This window comes from Pempheris klunzingeri, chromosome 19, assembly GCF_042242105.1.
Source record: "Pempheris klunzingeri isolate RE-2024b chromosome 19, fPemKlu1.hap1, whole genome shotgun sequence".
Lineage (NCBI taxonomy): Eukaryota > Metazoa > Chordata > Actinopteri > Acropomatiformes > Pempheridae > Pempheris > Pempheris klunzingeri.
The window spans coordinates 5992830-6010722 of NC_092030.1; the positions used below are offsets into that span (position 1 = coordinate 5992830).

At 41.7% G+C, this 17893-nt stretch overlaps 1 protein-coding gene across 1 annotated transcript in view; it reads left to right on the top strand.

Annotated features, from left to right (window-relative positions):
- The window catches only part of arrdc1b (arrestin domain containing 1b), a 31417-nt gene extending 14347 nt beyond the window's left edge, over window positions 1-17070 (top strand). Inside the window, exons 2-8 of the mRNA XM_070850959.1 lie at window positions 3816-3926; window positions 10060-10110; window positions 13542-13696; window positions 14405-14587; window positions 15107-15283; window positions 15425-15887; window positions 16575-17070. Coding sequence (XP_070707060.1) covers window positions 3816-3926; window positions 10060-10110; window positions 13542-13696; window positions 14405-14587; window positions 15107-15283; window positions 15425-15887; window positions 16575-16639 — 1205 coding nt within the window. The 3' untranslated portion in view covers window positions 16640-17070. The remainder of the gene's footprint in view (window positions 1-3815; window positions 3927-10059; window positions 10111-13541; window positions 13697-14404; window positions 14588-15106; window positions 15284-15424; window positions 15888-16574) is intronic.
- The last annotated feature ends 823 nt before the right edge of the window (window positions 17071-17893 follow it).

Genomic DNA, 17893 nt, shown 5'->3' on the forward strand with positions numbered 1-17893 from the left:
TCATTAAACACATCGTCCCTCCTTGCCCAAAAAATAAATATTAAAAAACATTTCCTTACCAAATGCTGCTGTAACTAATCAATACTGTATTTTCAGATGTTCTTCTTGTGTGTGCTCCTGCTATCTATAAGTGTCAGGGGCAGCCAGATTAATCTCCAGAATTTGCACAAAAAGTGCTGCCAGAATTATTTTTATATAATAAAAGATGGGAATTTAAAAAAAGCTCACATGTCAAAAAGGTTTCCAGGCTTGGCTGAGGTGAAAATGTTGTCCGAGCATTCGACAGAAAATGCAATGAAGGCTATTGGAGACTGATTATTTGAATAAACAATGACATACTGGCACCTGTCCGGTGCCAACTGGACCTCATCTGCCATTTGGAACCGTTACAGTGTGGCGACTTTGCCCTGGTCGTCCTCTGTGCAGCTCAGGATACTCATCCCTCGTCTCTCCTCCAGAGTGAGGTGGGTGGTTCAGTGTCTGCTGAGGTTGTTCTCATCAGACAGATCACAGCCCATGAACTTTGCAACTCTGCATGCAAAGTTTATATTATGTTCATTCTAATGATTACCGGGATAGGGGAGATGGTGTGCTTCTGTTCCTGGGAAAGATAATGTCTCATTTTGGGGATAAATATGAATCTCCACTAGTCACTGTTACATTCCTCCACTCCACCAGAACACCAAAAATATAAGGGATAAATAAAGCAGGATGTCAGGTAACATAATGTTGGAGGTCAGATAGCTACACACATCACAACATCATTAACATAACAAACGCCATAACAGAAGCAACAGTGAAATTCCATTTGTATTTGTTGTATGTGTTACTCCATTTATCGTGTCTGTCCTCTTAACATTCATTCACGTAACAGTACCCGAAAGAACTAGAATTGGATGGACAGATAGCAGATAACTATACTTGTTTAACAATTTAAGTATTTCTTCTCGCTTATATGAAATCTCCATAATTATTTACCCAGCAGGGGAAAAGAGGATGACCGCTTGATGACCTCTGCAAAAATTAAAAGTCACATGAGGTTAAATAGAACTTGCCCATACTAGGCACATGTAGGCTTCAGGCTAAGTGTAGGTTTTAGATTCCTACTGCCCTCATGGAGTCTGTGATATCATCTTTATATCTAGATTTGCATCTCATCATCTCAACTGCTGGTTCATCTGGCTCCAGACTGGCCTATTATTTAGCCACAGATAGCCAGTCTCTGCCAAAGCAGCCCATCTCTTGTGACACAACTATGCACTATTCAGCTCTGCTGCAGCTGCTTTTCCTGCAGCCACTCATCCTGCTGCTGCTGCTGCTGTGGCAGAGGATATTAACAGATTACCCCTTTACTGACCTTTCATAGGCTGAACTCTTCACTTTTGCACAACAGACAGCTGTAAACAGTATCGTTTCTCAGTAACGGCCCTCTTCTGTGTCATATTTGTGTACTTTACATTTATATTGTTGCTTCTGTGAAGTGTAATGACTCCAGAAAGCTTGCAGGGTGTCTTAATGTGGAGTATAAAGGTATTATCCTCCTCCATGAATGAGGCAGATGGCTGGAGGAGCAGATTGCAGGGTTTAATTAATGACCAAATAAATGGACGTTAGTCTGCATGGCTGAAGGGCACCGTTTCATTTTGTGAGCTGCAGATTTTGGTTTTTGTTTTAAGCGGCAGCACAGGTCCCTCCCTCTTCCCCCAAACTGTGCCAGCAGTCCTGCCAGTGTGGAGAGCGCAGCCATCTGCCACTCTGAGAGTGTGTGTGTGTGCTCTGTGATGCCAGCACAGGATCTTGCGTGGGTGTAAACAGTCAGACTGAAGACAATATGTGGCATGATATGTTTTACATCAGAGTCTGTGTTTATGTTATTTCATTTTATTTTTTATTTTTATTTTTGAGTAGTGACCACATCATTTCTGTTCTATTGTATCAAACTGTTGAGTATAGTTGATATGATGAGAACAGGTAGATATGTTAGATATCCCTAATATCTCTGGCTGTATTAGACCATTGTGGGAAATGTTACAAAGCAACAAGAAAGAAAGCCTGATAGCAATATTGTATTAACAGGATATTTGCATCAACATGATGAAGTACTTTGGTGTCAGTACTTTAAATGACAGATTTTTAGCTGTGCTTGCTTTGTGGGTCAAGGGATGGTCAGTCCACCACCTTGGTCCCGACTGAAATGTACCTGCAGCTAGCTCCACCAGCACTGCAGCTTGGCATTTTTTCATGGATTGCCAATGAAATTTGCTACATTCATGTTCCCCTCAGGATGAATTTGAATGACTTGGTGACTTTAACTTTTCATTTTGTACCACCTTCCAGCTGAGTTTTGAATCGTCCAGTACTTTGCATTATGACCACATACCTGCAAAACTAATTATATTCCTCAACATCAGCATGTTAGCATGCGTGTTCCTTGTCTTGTTTACCGTTTCTCTCGTCAGATTTGACCAGATTTAGGAGTTATGGGGTGTTTCTGTTCCGTATTGTTTATTATTGTGGTGCAGCTGTTTGAATTAAGACAAAATTAGTCATTGATGCAATGGGGAAGTTTGAGAAAGGAAAGAACAAAGTAAAGGCCTCCAGGTGTCACACTGGGATAGCTAAAAAAAAAACATTTAGAACAATACTTAGCAGTATCTGTCTGTCTGTCTGTCTGCTTATCAGAATCCTTAGATAATACCGAGGCTTGGCCATCTTTCTGTTTAATCCTCTGGCTTCTGTCACAGTTTTGGTGTGTGTGTGTGTGTGTGTGTGTGTGTGTGTGTGTGTGTGTGTGTGTGTGTGTGTGTGTGTGTGTGTGTGTGTGTGTGTGTGTGTGTGTGTGTGTGTGTGTGTGCGCGCGTGCACAGTATCAGAGGGTTTTCATTTCCTCGCACACAGATCAGCAGAGAGACAGGAGAGTTGAAAGAGGCTGTGTTTAGTGCTGGTCCTGCTGCTCACTTAAGTGTTTTTCCTTGTGGGATGAGTGTTGATGTCAGTCATATACATATCCAGCACGAGTGTGACCTTAAAAAAGTGGAGTAAAAAAGATGTTATCTTCTTGATTCTCAAGCGTGAGAAGAAGATCACATCATTTCCTGTACCCGAAGCAGCAGCGCAGGAGGACATGCTGCAGTTTTCTTGTGTTAACCTCATCCACTGGCAGCAGACAAGACAAAAAATGCATTTATCTCACATTAAAAGCCATCCTCACTCCTCTTGGCTGGAAAGCATTTATGGTGAGGAGCAATGACAACCATTGCAAACCAAAGAAGAAAAAAAGTTTTTTGAGGAAAACACTGGATCAAAAAAGGGTCTCTTTTTGCATTCCTCTGTATTATCAGTAATTCTGATCTTTTAACACAAACATTATTATCAGACTGTTGTGATTATTTACCAAAACAGCAGAATGCACCAGAGGCCCATAATGATTTAATGAGTCATTGTCATGCTAATCAGTGTATATTGTGCAGGCGATCTGTGTTTTTTCACAGTGTGGTGTCCAAACATTCCAATATTCTCTTTCCAAATAAAGGAAACATCAGCTACAGGAGACTTTAGCTGAAATTAGTCAGATTGACACAAATGTCAAGTACTTTACATGAACATGCTTTACATGTTGGTCAGACAAAACTGCAACGGCATTTTGGTTTGGGGAAACTGCTATATTATCAATGAAGAAATCTGCAGATAAATAAATGATACAGGTTAAAAAAAAAAGACCTACAGTTGTCATGTTTGGATGTTTCTTAGTAATCCTGCGCTAGAAAAGGTTTTTCAGACTGTAGATTGACTCTTTTTCTCCTGTCTTTCCACAGCCATCAAGGTGAACTGTCAGGGCGCCTGTGGGATCTCCAACAAAATGAACGACAACTCATGGGCTCTGGAGGAGCAGTACTTCAACAGCACGTTGTCAGTTGCTGACAAAGGTGATGACAGCAAATGCTTGATTTTGTACTTACTAGGTAGCCTAATCCATCTCATGTGTACTACAGTTTTCACTTCGCACAGTGGAAAAACACTGGTCTGGTCGTTAAATAGCACAGCACATCATGTTAGCATGACTGCGTAGATTATATACAGACATCCTATATATGAAACAAACTGTTTAATCCCTCTCTTCTGAGAGCACTGAGAAGTCAGCACCTCCACATCCCTGTCATAACAACACTGTATGACGTGACAGAGCGTCCTGCCTTTCACCTCGTTTGGTTTATGGGATATCTGCTGCAACAGGCTTAATCTCACAACAGCCGCAGCAGGTTTTTGCAGCTTCGTAGTGAGGAGTTAAAGCTTCAATCAGTCAGAGTAACAGTCCCACGCAGGGATGTTCCAGCCTGCCTCTCTGCATGCTGCCTCCCTGAGGTGAGACGTAGTGAGCTGTGTCCAGCAATGTCCAGCCGTGTCTGATGAAAAGGTTGGGCATGCTCCATAGACGACGGTTTTAGATTTTTTCCTCCAAACTCTGGGTACCATCGTGCCCTGCTGCACTGAGGCCCGGCTTACCCGCGGAAACAGGAGCTTACAGGACCTTTTGTTGTGACCGTGATCTTCCATCTCTTGTGTGCGCTGCTGATACCGCCCACAGCCAGAAGGTTAAATGTGCCGTGCATGCATGAAATCTGTTGTAAATGCAAATCGCACTGTGGAACTTAAAGGAAGTTGTTAGAGCATGTAATCCATGCTGGTTAAAACACCATGAAGCAGTTCAATGTTTAACTCTTGGAGTCAACATGTGGTATTCACCGGTCTACATACACTGTGGTATACTACTGCTGTGCATTTGCTCAAATACTCAGAAGACTGCTGAAGTAAGGAGTGAGTAAGGAAAGGATCAGAACATTTGTTTTGCCTCTGTGTAGAATACATTTAAATACTACATTAACTTATGTATAATTTTCAGTGGACAATACCACAAAATGAGAATGACCAGAGGAATAGCTTCTGGATATTTACATATTTTGAGAACAACAGATGAAATATCACTAATCATGCAATGTGAGAAAAGATTTTCTTGAAATTTGGATGAATGCACCCTTTAATCTCAAATTGGACTTGTCACTAAACTAAAAGGCATGTGTTACCTCCACTTGTTTAGAATGTGGCTCTGCTTTGTGTCAACATTGTGCTGTTATCTGGAAGAATTCAAAGTAAGTTGGAGCTCTGCCCCACTTCAGGATATACTAGCAGGAAATTAGACTCGCTGAAACACAAATAAGATTCTGAAGCTGGAAACAAACTGAACTGAGGGATTACACTGGATGTTTTGTAAGATAAAATACTGTTATAGATTCACATTTCTTATTGTGGTATCCAATTGTGCTTCTGTTCCTTTCTGTTTACGTTCCTTTCTTACATTCTTACAATGAACCGAGATGTTTTTACATCAGCTTAAATTACTGTATCGTTTGACAGGAGTTCACACAGAATCAGGACTATTGTTGGATCAAATGTCAAACAAGGAAGTGAAAAATAAGCTTCAAAGCAGGCACAAGTCACTCTCAGGCACACATATGAACACACCTGCCACACAGTAGCACACACAGCATGCACGAGTATGGCATACCACTGCATGAGCTCTGGTCTGAATGATGCATGGATACAGGTCTTTTGTGGCAATTTAGAAAAGAAAAACATATACATTATCTGGAGGGTGCCAAATGGTCAGTGCAAATATAGTAAACTTCTAGCCAAGCCAAACATTTTTATCAAACTAGGAGTAAAATTCGGATTCAGATTTGCTGTCTTGTTTACCTAGTCTTTGAAAAGTTGCTGGCTTTGGACCGTTTCATCCAGCCAAAGTTATTGTACAGTTGCTTGTGTTCATTTAACCTGAGAATTTGGGTTTCATCCTTTAAATAAAAAAAAGTAATTATTTAAATTGAATATTGAAAAAGTATGAATTTGCTTATGGTAGCAAACAAACTTTTGTTTCGATGCTAGTCTAAAAAATTATTACGCGACCCAAACCGTGAAAAAAAACCAAAAAAATAATTGAAATGGAAATCTGATACACCTGCCTACCAGACTTTCTGATGTCCAAAAACTTTACACTAGTCAATATGAGAAATGAAATATAAAATAAATCCCACCATATATATCACATTTGATTTGCAGTATCTCAAATAATGAGTAATAAGTTAAACTCACTGAGCATCTCAGTATAAAACACCAGGCACACCACACTCCAAACGGAGGACATAAATAATTCATTGCACACCCTCCCTCTGCGCTCCGCTTTATCTCTGCCATTTTTCCGCATCTCATTCTCTTCCTAAAATGGGCTGCTCTGCCCCCAAGGGCCTGGCGACACAGGGAGAGGGAGACAGGAAGGGTGACAGAAGACCACCACACACACACACAGACACACACTCTTTCACAAAGCAAGCGACGCCGACTTCGGCTGAGTGATAATGTGGTATGCCACAGACGCGTGACGGTTGGAGGAGTGAAGACCTGTGATGTCAGTGTTCGCTCTTCATCCTGTCACTGTTCTCAGTTAATGACCTTCAGGAAATCAGGACCTCCCTCCCACTGCAACAGTTTAATCGTGGTTTCACTGCACACTTGTTTTAGAAACTGACAGCTCTATATTTAGACCTAGCTTGATACAGACTCACTGTAGCATTTCATATAATTTATCATCCATTGATGATACTTTACACATCTCTGCACAGACAGGATTTGTATATCATGTAAGTGAATAATTTTCTCAGTTTACTGAATGAGAACACACTTTCAAAAGCACTACCAAGTACAAACACTGATATTTGCCATCTTGTACTATAACATAAAACAAAACTAAGAAAAAGAAACCATAGACAAAAAACACTCATGCCGTCTACAAGAAAGATCAGAGCCAACTGTACTTCCTCAGGAGGCTCAAATCTTTCAACGTCTGCAGAACCATGCTGCAGATGTTCTATCATTCGGTGGTAGCCAGCGTCATCTTCTACGCTGTAGTGTGCTGGGGCAGCAGGCTGAAGACAGTTGACGCTAACAGACTCAACAAGCTCATCAGGAGAGCTGGTTCTGTCCTGGGAGTCGAGTTGGAGTCTGTGGTGGAGGTGTCAGAGAGGAGGATGCTGAGGAAGCTGCTCAGCATCATGGACAACACCTCTCACCCCCTGCATGCCACACTGACGGTCCTGTCAGAGCACCTTCAGTCGTAGACTGAGACCACCCAGATGCACCACAGAACGCCACAGGAGGTCTTTCCTACCTGTGGCTATCAAACTTTATAATTCCTCCTCCTTCTGCAGGAGGGAGGGATACTTAAGGACTCAATCATCTACTTACTTTATTTAATTTGTTAGGCACTATGTCTCTGTTTTTTCACTTTTCACTTTAGACACTTTACTTTTTACACTTTAGTACTTTGGATTTGTATTTAATGTTTGTATTGTTGAGTCAACTGCATACTCTGGCAAAGCTATGGCCTTCGGGATCAATAAAGTGATCTTATTCCTATTCTTATTCTTAGAGAGTCAAAGTCCTGACAGCACTAGCAGGCTAGCAGCTGCTCCACGTACTTCTTCTACTCAGTACAATCATCTCATTTAGGGTTTCTATCATCAGACATTTCTGGGTTCATCATTCATGCTCTAAGATAGATGTGTTATTTACTAAAGCATTTAAAATTTGAAGTCTTTGTAATTTAAGCAAAGTTAAGGGACGATAAATCTGTTGCTAGTCAAAGAACTACACCTCCCATGACAGCGGTGCAGTGTGTGTGTGTTAAGTGTAACTATTGGTTTCCTCCTTACACTTAGGCTTTCTCAAGATGGTGACATTTAACATTTAAGTGTGGGGCTTGTGATAAATGGCTGCTAAAAAATGTAGACAATTAACATATTTGATGGACATTTTTTTGCTTCTGAAACTGAACCTGAGAGTTACAGTTTCACATCAGCTCTCTGTAGCCATGCTAGCAACCACAGTATCATAAACAGTATTAGGAAAGTGGACATTCTGCCCCAATGATGGTACCAGATTAAACATCAGGTGGTCATTCAAAGCCATTCTCCTGGAACCATGAATATCTGCACCAGGCTTTTTGGAAGTTTATTTATAGTGTACATTATTAGGTCCAATTTTAACTACTTTTTTAATGAACTGATTGGTTTTTAGATTTTAGGTTTTTAGATTACTGATATTTTTTCCTTGACCCTTCAGTGTAATTGTAGTCTTTTTTGTCATCACAGCTGCAGGTAGAATGGGTAGAATTGTCTATAGATGGGTCAGATGGATGCTCAAATGTGGTTTGTGGTTTGTGTAGTATGCCATGGTTAAGAGTCTCTAACCCCTGCTCCTGTGTTACCTTGGCTCTCTGCTGTTGAGTATGCAAAGTGGCTGCTGCACCTGCACAGCACTGGTTGAGAGCACGACTGCTTCCTCTAACACTAAACATGATGCAAATGAACACACACACAGTCTGAGCGCTTCCCCTCGGGACACTGAGACCAACGGAAAAAGTTGCGCCCATCCTTAATGAGGTGAGACATGTTGCTGTATAGAAGAATTAAATTGGGCTGTCAGCTCATCTAGAGAATTAATAACCAGACTGACTCAAGGTGCTCTCAGTATGACAGGGTGACTTATGCTCTTGTTATCAGTGTAACTGAGCTTGTGAAGTAAACACATGTGACACATGTTCTTTATGAAGTGTTTTTTACAGTATATGTACTGGATATAATGAGCGTTTTTAAGTAACATTTTGGAAGCAGTGTAATGAAAAATTGAATTAAATATTTGCATTAAGTTAATGTTGTTGATTAGAAATCATTTAAGATAGTTTAGTCCTTGAGATATCTAAGAATTTTGGTGTTTACAAACCCTAGTAGAGAAAATAGTCCAAACTCAAAGTTGTGATATGGCCCTCTGGATGGAGCGCTGTAGCTGGCTGTTGCCATATCTGAACACTACAAACAGCATAGCAAACAAGCTTCTAATTCATCGAATTTTTTAATCAAAGAACATGAATGAATGAATTTGACAGTTTGTTTTACTTCCAAAACACCCCTTAATATTTAAGAGTACTTCCTGTTGAGATCCTTCACGTTCTGAAAACGTCGCAAAGTCTGGCTCAGATTTCCGTCTGTTTTGTCTGATGACTTCGGAAGTGTTGCACTGCAGAAGGTTTGCTTTTCCTTCTGCGCTGCTGCTTGATTGAACTCCATCCTAATGTATGAAAATCCGTTTTATATTAATTCTAATATCTTGTGTTCATATTGGTGCCTTTCTCAGCATGACATTCTGAATACATTTTGTTTATGCTTATGTTTAAAGAATGAGACTGGTGATAGTATTTTTATGACTGTTCACAAATCAAAGTGTGGGTAAATCTCATATACACTCTCCTGCTGCTGTACATACTCGCTAGATCACCAAATATGTATTACTTCACTGCTGAAAATAGTCCCTGACAAATTCATTATTTACTCCTGTTGGAGTAACTTTAGCTAAAAACTACAGCACTCACTATTTTAAGGAATTATTTAGCCTTTGTTTAACATCAATCATATGTCTGCAACCAGCTTCAGTAGGAAGTCTTTAGTAGGAAGATGCCCCAGACAGTGTTGCTTTTCGTCTTCCTGTCAGATTTGTTTTGATATTATGATAAAAAAAAATGTAGAAGGCTTATCCTTCAATCTAAAAGGGCAGACATGGCACAGTGACGCTGGCCCGTAGATGCTGAAACAGAGAAGAAGCGCACTCAGTCTTGGGTCGATCACTGTTGGCCTCACTCTGCTTGTAAATCATTGATTAACTTTTCTGAGAAAGGCTCCAACTTTGCCAGCTACACAACCAACAGTTTATCACTTCCTTTACTGCTGGCTGGCCGGTTTCAGTTGCCTGTTTGTCTCAAAAACCCCATTCCACTGCGGCCCACATGCACGGTGGCTCAACTGGACATCTAATGTTTACAAAGGGGTGTGTGGAATCCAAATACATACACAATCATCCACACCCCAATATGTATATGTGCACCAAGAAATGTCATTTGCATTTTTTCTATTTTGTCCGTCCCCTGTGTAACTGATAAACTCTCCTCTTTTACAGGCACTCTGGCACCAGGCGAACACAGTTTCCCTTTCCAGTTTGTCATTCCAGGTGAGTGTGGGCTCAACCTCCACCCTCATTCCTTCATGTCAGGGGCACACCCTCAATGCGTGCTGTAGTTTTCTCATGGACTGTCTTATCAGAGGCCAGGGTGACGTCAGTGAAAGAAGCACGCAGGTGTGATAACCTCTGATAACATGGGGCTTTTTCTAGTATGTGTACTTACAAAGTGTTCAGCCCAAAGCCCTTTGTCTAAAACACAAAGCATGCAGATCTGGGATACAGGGTGTGACAGATCATTACATGGTTAATGTTTAAGAGATAGTTTATAGCTTTTTCCACTGAATGCTACGATGTAGATATTTCCTTAAGGCTGCCAAAAAACATTACAACAGGACAGTAGTAACACAAACATCAGCTGAACATACTTGGCACCTGTGAGGGCACACAGGGCAGTGCAGTGTCTGTCTGGTATCTTGCACTCTCTCAGGCGTGGGCTGAGGCATGGGGGGGTGGTTTGGTTTATTTTTAGTTCCCTCTCCTGTTGTGCAGTCACTGTTTAATTGGTCTTCATGCCCCCATGCTTCGCCCTCCCCTCCTTTGGGCCCTCAGACTTGAGAGCATCAGCACAGGGCATGTTAACTATTATGTAGTGACAAGTGCCTCATTGAAGAATCAAGTGCTTCCTACTGCCCCCTGCTGGTAAGAGAACAAGCCAGAACAATCAACAGCCTCGAAATTATCAAATCTTGGTAGGTGTATAGCTTTGAAGGTGTCTGGATCGTGTCCTTCAGTTTTTACACGTTATTTCTTGTTTTTTTTTTTAGATATTTAATATCTTGCTCCCATTAAGTTTCAGCGAGGGGTTAAATTATCCTGGGGCAGGCTTTTTGGTGCACCGAGACTGTGCAGGCAGGCAGAGAATTGCTTGAACCAGGAGGTTCCCCCACACCCCCAACACAACAAATCCCAATTTAATCCTTGGTTTCATCTGACTACAGTAAAATCTGTAGCTACAAAATTGTTGGTCATCATCCTGATGCTCTCAAGCTCAGAAGCAGCTAGCAAGGAGAAGAAGCCTTGGACACTGTCAGTGTTTTTTAACAAAGCTGGTTATATGGAGTCATGGCATCAGGTGTTGTTCTGGCCTGATCATTTCCCACAGAGAGGACAAAGAAATTCAAAGAGAAGAGGAAGGCGTAGGCTGAGATAAACTCAGTACAAGGACATTCAAAGGGATAAATGAGGTTAGATGGAATGGTGGATGGCCTCATTCCAAAGGGACATGAGACACGACTTCAGGAAGGGAAGAGAGGAGAACAAAGGGGATGAAGAAGTGATACACTTCAACAGAGTGCTATAAACTTTTATCCTTTGTTCCAGCATATCATGCAAGCATCCTTGTTTTTATACAAATACGCCGAATAAAACTGAATAACCAGTGAGCAGCTGATTATCAAGGACTCCTATCTCACTGGTCACACTGTTCTCAAATTAAACTGTGATACATTTGAAAACATCGGTACTGAACTGGGAGCACATGGTCACACAAAGAATGTGGGAAAAAGAATGTGTGCTGCTTATCTTGACAAGCCAGAAATCAAATTAAGTGTTGCCTCCAAACAAAACCTCTTCTCACAACCAGTGTGCGTCCCTATTTAGCAGATAACACCCTCTCTACTTTATTTGTGCACATCTGAAGTCAAGATGAATTCAGATTTTTAGCTGAGTGGAACTTAAACTTGAAAAAAGGTTACTTTGACAGTCTTTGTTGTCAATTAAGCTTTGATTTGGAGATGTTCAGGTCAAAGGTCAAGGTACAACCTGGGCTAAATTTGGATGAGTGAAACATTTTTAGGCATCTAGCTTACATATAACAGTTCTATCATCAGCATTTCAATGACCATATTTTAACTTGTATTCAGGAACTTATATATATATTGAAATAAGCATGTAATGTTTACCCTGTTCACCATCTTAATTTAGTGTGTAAGGATGCTACCATTTGTTAATTGGCACCAAACAGAAGGTACAAAATAATTAGCTTTGCAGGTATGTAGTCATAAACCAAAGTATTGTAGAAAGAATTGAAATTTGGAACAAATGTTGACCATAGTTGGTAACTCAGGGAATCACAAAAAAACCCACAAATGTGTGAACCTCATTGTGATGACAGTGGAAATGTCAGAGATCAACAAAGTCATTGGGATCTTAATGCGGACCATAAATGACCCTCACTTTAAGAACAAAGTAGGCCAGTTTTAACATAGGTGCCAAGAGTACGTTCCTACTGTAGATACACAGGTCCATCCTATAAAGGAGATGTTGGGGGGAAGCCTGTGGAAATGAAGTTGACACTTTGAACTACAACAGAGCAGAGGAAGAGTCAGAAGAAAGTCTTTGTCTGAGCTCACAGGAACAAGTCAGGCTACATTATCCACAATCCCCGTCCACTTTTAGCAGCCACTAGCAGCTCAGCCCGGCGTGTCTTCGGGGAAAGTCAGCCTGGAGCTTTAGTCTGTCCTCTGTCGGTCCATCCATTTTTGCTATCAAGCTGTCTGCAACAAAACAACAACAACCCGCCTCTCCTGGTTAATTCTTATTGACAGCAGCAGCAGACTGGTCCCTGGAGCAGCCAACAGCCTTGCTGACATTAACATCTGAATGAGGATCAGGGAACAAAAGAATAGTGATTGTGAGAGAGTGGCTCAGCTTTTATTTTGACAACACATTAATCACCTCTTCGTACATCCTGTGTGATAATTTATATGCAGATTGATGTGTTTTTTTCCTTTCCTCTGACATCTCTCTCCTTCTGTCTGTCTGGCTGCTTTCTCTCCAAATAGTTATTTTTATCTCTCTCCTTAAATTTCCTTCCCTCCAGCCTTTCCGATCCCTGTTTCCTCATCTTCACTGCCCTTTCCTCTGTTCACAAATACAACCAGTGTCCTTCCATTCAAGATGAGATGTGCAGGAATCAGTCTGAAAGGCTCCTTACATCTTGTGACAGCTCTGATACAGGCCTGCATGGATAAAGACACAGATTCTAGCTCTGTTTTCTCTCTACTAGTAACAATATACAATGAAATAACCTTAAATTAGCTGAATTAATCTGCGTAGCTTTTTCAAACATTGATTTATTGCCATCTTCTGTTAAAGAACGTGTTCACTGACTGAGTGTCAGAAGCAAAACAAATGAAACATCATTCAGTCCAGATGTTTTCTTTCTTTGTATTTTCTTTTCTCTTTTTTAATTCTCTTTTTTCACTTCACAAACATACAGTGAGATATATACTAGACCTCTTCACTTGAATCTCTTCTTATCATTTGTCTCAATAAAAAAGTATTTTTTCTATTCAAAGCAGCGTTTTGTATTTTTATGGGTTTTGGAAAATCCCAATTTAATAGTTCACATTTAAAATGATTAATATTTCAGTCATACGACATTAGCATTTCTCATGTTTGCCCGATTCTCTCCTCAGTCGCTGTTCCAACCTCCTTTGAGGGACCCTTTGGGAAGATTGTTTACCGAGTGAGGGCGGCCATTGACACGCCCCGCTTCTCTAAGGACTACAAAGCCCAGAGGCCCTTCTACCTACTCAACTTGCTCAACCTCAATGAGGTGCCTGACATTGAAGTGAGTGTTTGGTGCACAAGTCTCTACTTTAGGTCTACTTTTAAGTCTACTTTTTAAATGATCATTTTTATCAGCATTCCTGTACAAATTTAAACGCTACTGTTGTGTTCCTCCTGAGTAACGGACAGAGAAGAGGGGACTGAAGCACTGTAATGCATTTCTTTATGTGATCAACCTCTGTCTTGGGCAAGGTTTATTTAATTCACTGCAGAGCAGGATGGTAAATGGTAAATGGTCTGTATTTGTATAGCGCCTTTCTAGTTATTTCAACTACTCAAAGCGCTTTACATGACATCCTCATTCACCCATTCATCATACAGGAGAAATGTAATTTGGAGGAGACTATTCTTTCATACTCATTCACACTCTGAAGCCATGCTTAAGGAGCAAGTTGGGGTTCAGTGTCTTGCTCAAGGACACTTCGACATGTTGACCCATAGGAGCTGGGGTTCGAACCCCCGACCTTCTGATTGAGGGACGACCCACTCTACCACTGAGCCACAGCCGCCCTCTGATCTAATTCATCTTTTTCTTCACTCCCCTGCATTACTGACTTATCATTCACTCTCTTCCCGTCATAACTGTAAGGGCTTCCTGATCCTCTGGACATAAGCAGGAATAGATTACCAGCACAGCATCAGCTAATGAGGCTAATGATTACTAACAACGCACAAATAAACATTTATCCTGCGACTTTTGTCTCCTCAGCACCCGAGTTACGCCGTGACCACTAAGAAGTTCAACTATCTCCTGGTGAAGACGGGGACCCTGATGCTGAAAGCTCGCAGTGACCTGAGGGGCTACATCCCTGGCCAGGTCATCAAGTTGGCCACTGAGATCCACAACAAGTCTGGGAAGGACACAGGATGTGTACTGGCCAGTCTCATACAGGTAGATTATTGAATATAATATAATAATTTATATTATATAGACTATATAATAGTTTTTTTTTACCACCACATGTTTCTGTTAAGTACTAAAGGAAATATAATTAGATAAAATAAGAAAAATGAGGAACACTTAACAAAGACCATAAATGCCATCCCACCTCTCCATCCCACAGATGTGTGTCTTTATAGTCTTTGCCCTATATTAAACAGCAGTATTATGAGCACAGCCAGAGTGCACTGCCCCCCAGAAATTTCCATTATAGAATGTAGTGACATTTTAGAGATGTGTTATAAATCTCTGCTGGGACTCACAAGTTTCAACCATTTATAGAACTAATCCTTTCATGTGCGTGCACGTAAAATCTCTCTATACCTCAAGATAACCGTAATAGAGGTTTTCTTTATCTATTTCAAAGGAACACTTTTCCCTTCAATGAGCTAGAGGTGGGCGAAGTGGTTTGAAGTCACTTTGACAACTTTCTGCTTGCCTTTGTATGATTTTTTTTTTTTTTTACACCAGAAAGTGACCTATAAGACCAAGCGGCCTGTGTTTGACCTGCGGACCATCGCGGAGGTGGAGGGAGCTGGAGTGAAAGCAGGAAAACATGCAGAGTGGAGGGAGCAGATCATCGTCCCTCCTCTTCCTCAGTCAGCACTGGCTGGCTGCAGTCTCATAGACATCGACTATTTCATTCAGGTCAGAGTGTGAGTGTGTGTGTGTGTGTGTGTGTCTACTGTTAAGGTTGATGGTAGTCTTGGAAGCCCACACAATGTATTTGAATGTAGACAAAATGATAAGATCCACTTCTCTACATAAATCATGTTACTGGTGTTACAGGTGTCACTAAAATCTCCGGATGCAGTCGTCACTCTGCCGATCTACATTGGGAACATAGCTGTGAACTTGTCTCCGTCGAGGCCCATGCCCGCCAGCCCAGACCACTGCGGTGCGACCATGGCAGTAAGCGCGGCAGGCGTGACACCCAGCGCCCCGCCGGCTGAGGAGGAGCCACAGGAGGGGCTGTGTGCTGGGGGCATGGTCAGTGAGGAGATTCCCACCAAGAGTCACTCTCAGCAGGATCCCTCAGGTCAGCCGGTCACCATGTCCCCCAGCGCCTTCAGCCACGCACCCGGTGCAGCCCTTCCTCCCAGCCACAGACGGCCCAACGCGTCCGCTCCCCTGTTCTGTGTGTCCACTGGGGCCACCATACCTTTCTTCACAGAGGGAAACGTGACTCCTGTCCCCACTTCCTGTTCTCTTATCCTCCCTCCAGAGTACAGCAGCTGGGACTACCCTCATGGTACGTTCTTTAAAAGAATCTGACACGCTGGCACACAGACAGACACATGCACTGATGAAGTGAACGGACGATCTGTCAGTTTGCCAAAATGTCTTGGAAAATATAAAATAGATTTTTTTTAGTATGCAACAAAATTACCATCAGGTTGCTGTTTGAACTGTCACATGCCCACAAGATGGGGTTTTGTCTGATGTCCCCACAATGGCTGGCAGCTGAAATCACAGTTCTGTTGGCGGAAAATGTTAAGGGTGGAACAGAGTGCACCAGTTATGTTTTGTAATGCTGTAAATACTTTGGTATAGTAACAGCTTTTGTGTGTGGGCTAGGCTATTTAGTGAAGACACCCACTTTTACATTTCCACTGAAAGCAAGTGATGGATAAAGTGCTCATGTCTGCTAAATCAATGAGACAGAACTTTAATAAATCTGTTTGCTGTGCAAAATATAACTTTTAGGGCATTAAGTGAAGCATCCACAGCTTTACAGAAACCAGTGTTCACTCTTTATATCAAAGCTGAGTTTAATGCAGTTGTATATCCTCTTTTATTTGAGATTTCACACTGACTAATGAAAGAAACCTTAAATGACAAAATCCACTGACTCACAGAAACAAGTGGCACAGAGTCTAGGAGAGGGAATAGAACTTCTACAGTGTTGCTGACTATTTTTTGCCTTTGCGTGTTGCAGAGCCCCCACCCACTTACGAGGAAAGCTGCAGTAGCGCCAACTCCAGTTTCAACAGTAGACAGTAGAGAGGAAGCAGGTGATGAAGCACCATGGCCACGCCCACCCTCACCTGTCTGCACTCACCGCTCGACAAATCAGGACAGAGACATGCCGGGTCAAAGAGGATGGACCGAAACTCCACCCCGAACACCCCAGGGACTGTTTTTTTTGTCCTCTAATGAGTGGAAAAGGGATCATATATTGAATTTATCTTTTAATTTCACCCCATGTCCCACCAGGTAGTGTCAGACAGAGCGGGAGAACATCACTGTGCCTAAAAGAATTATTTTGATCAGCATTTTAGAATATTCAGTGAGTGGACATCTTTCTTTCACGGGGCAACGCAAAGTCTGTGTTTTGATTTTCGATGAATTTTTGCATCTGTGATGCCTTGAAACTGATTTCAGCCTGCTGGAGGCTCGGATTTGATGAGATCAACCATTGGCCTTTTTTGTAGTCTTGTAATTGTGGCCCACTGCTGTCTGCTTGTGTCTCGGCTGCCCTCATCATCAGCAGGGCAGAGCTGTCTTCATGCTGGACACTGAAAGAACCTATTGCCAGAGGTTGTGGTTTGTCTGTAAAGCTAGTTAAAATCCCTCTGTGTAGGATTTTCTCTGTGTCTATATGCGCTGTAGCATTGCTGTCTGCTACAGTGTCTTCTGTTATAATACCACTAGAAGTTGCCTGTCAGACATGACTGGAATCCTACATGTAGGGGCTTTTAAGACAAATGGTGTCTCAGCAACACCTCTCAGTTGTGTAATTTGAAACTCGGGTAGCAGTTAAGAAATAATTTCAAAGTAGTTGTCTCTAGACAAGATCATTTATGTAGTGAAAATGAAAAGGAGCATGTGCACTGACTTGTTTTATGGAAGTGATGAATTATCTTAGGTTAAAGATATACATCATCACTGTACCTCCGCCGTGTGTTGGCTCATATGACTGACAGGATTTGCTTTGACACCAGTTTTGTATTCAGAGGACAGCGCATCTGCGGATGAGGCTCATTTTCTCCTGCAGCTGGATATGAGGACTGCAGTACTGACACAGTCTTTCTCTGCCCTCTTGTGGTCATCACTGTTACAAGCTTCATCTCAACCTGTCTTGAAACTGGAGGTCAACATAATCAGCCACGCAAACGCAAACTGAAATACGTCACTGAGTCCCTTCCTCTGTGATGCACCAACTGAAGTCTACTGTACGAATTTTCATTTTATTTTCTTGCAACTGTCAAAATTGAGGTTTGGGATCTGTGTTGTTCAGTCTGAATGAGACAGAAT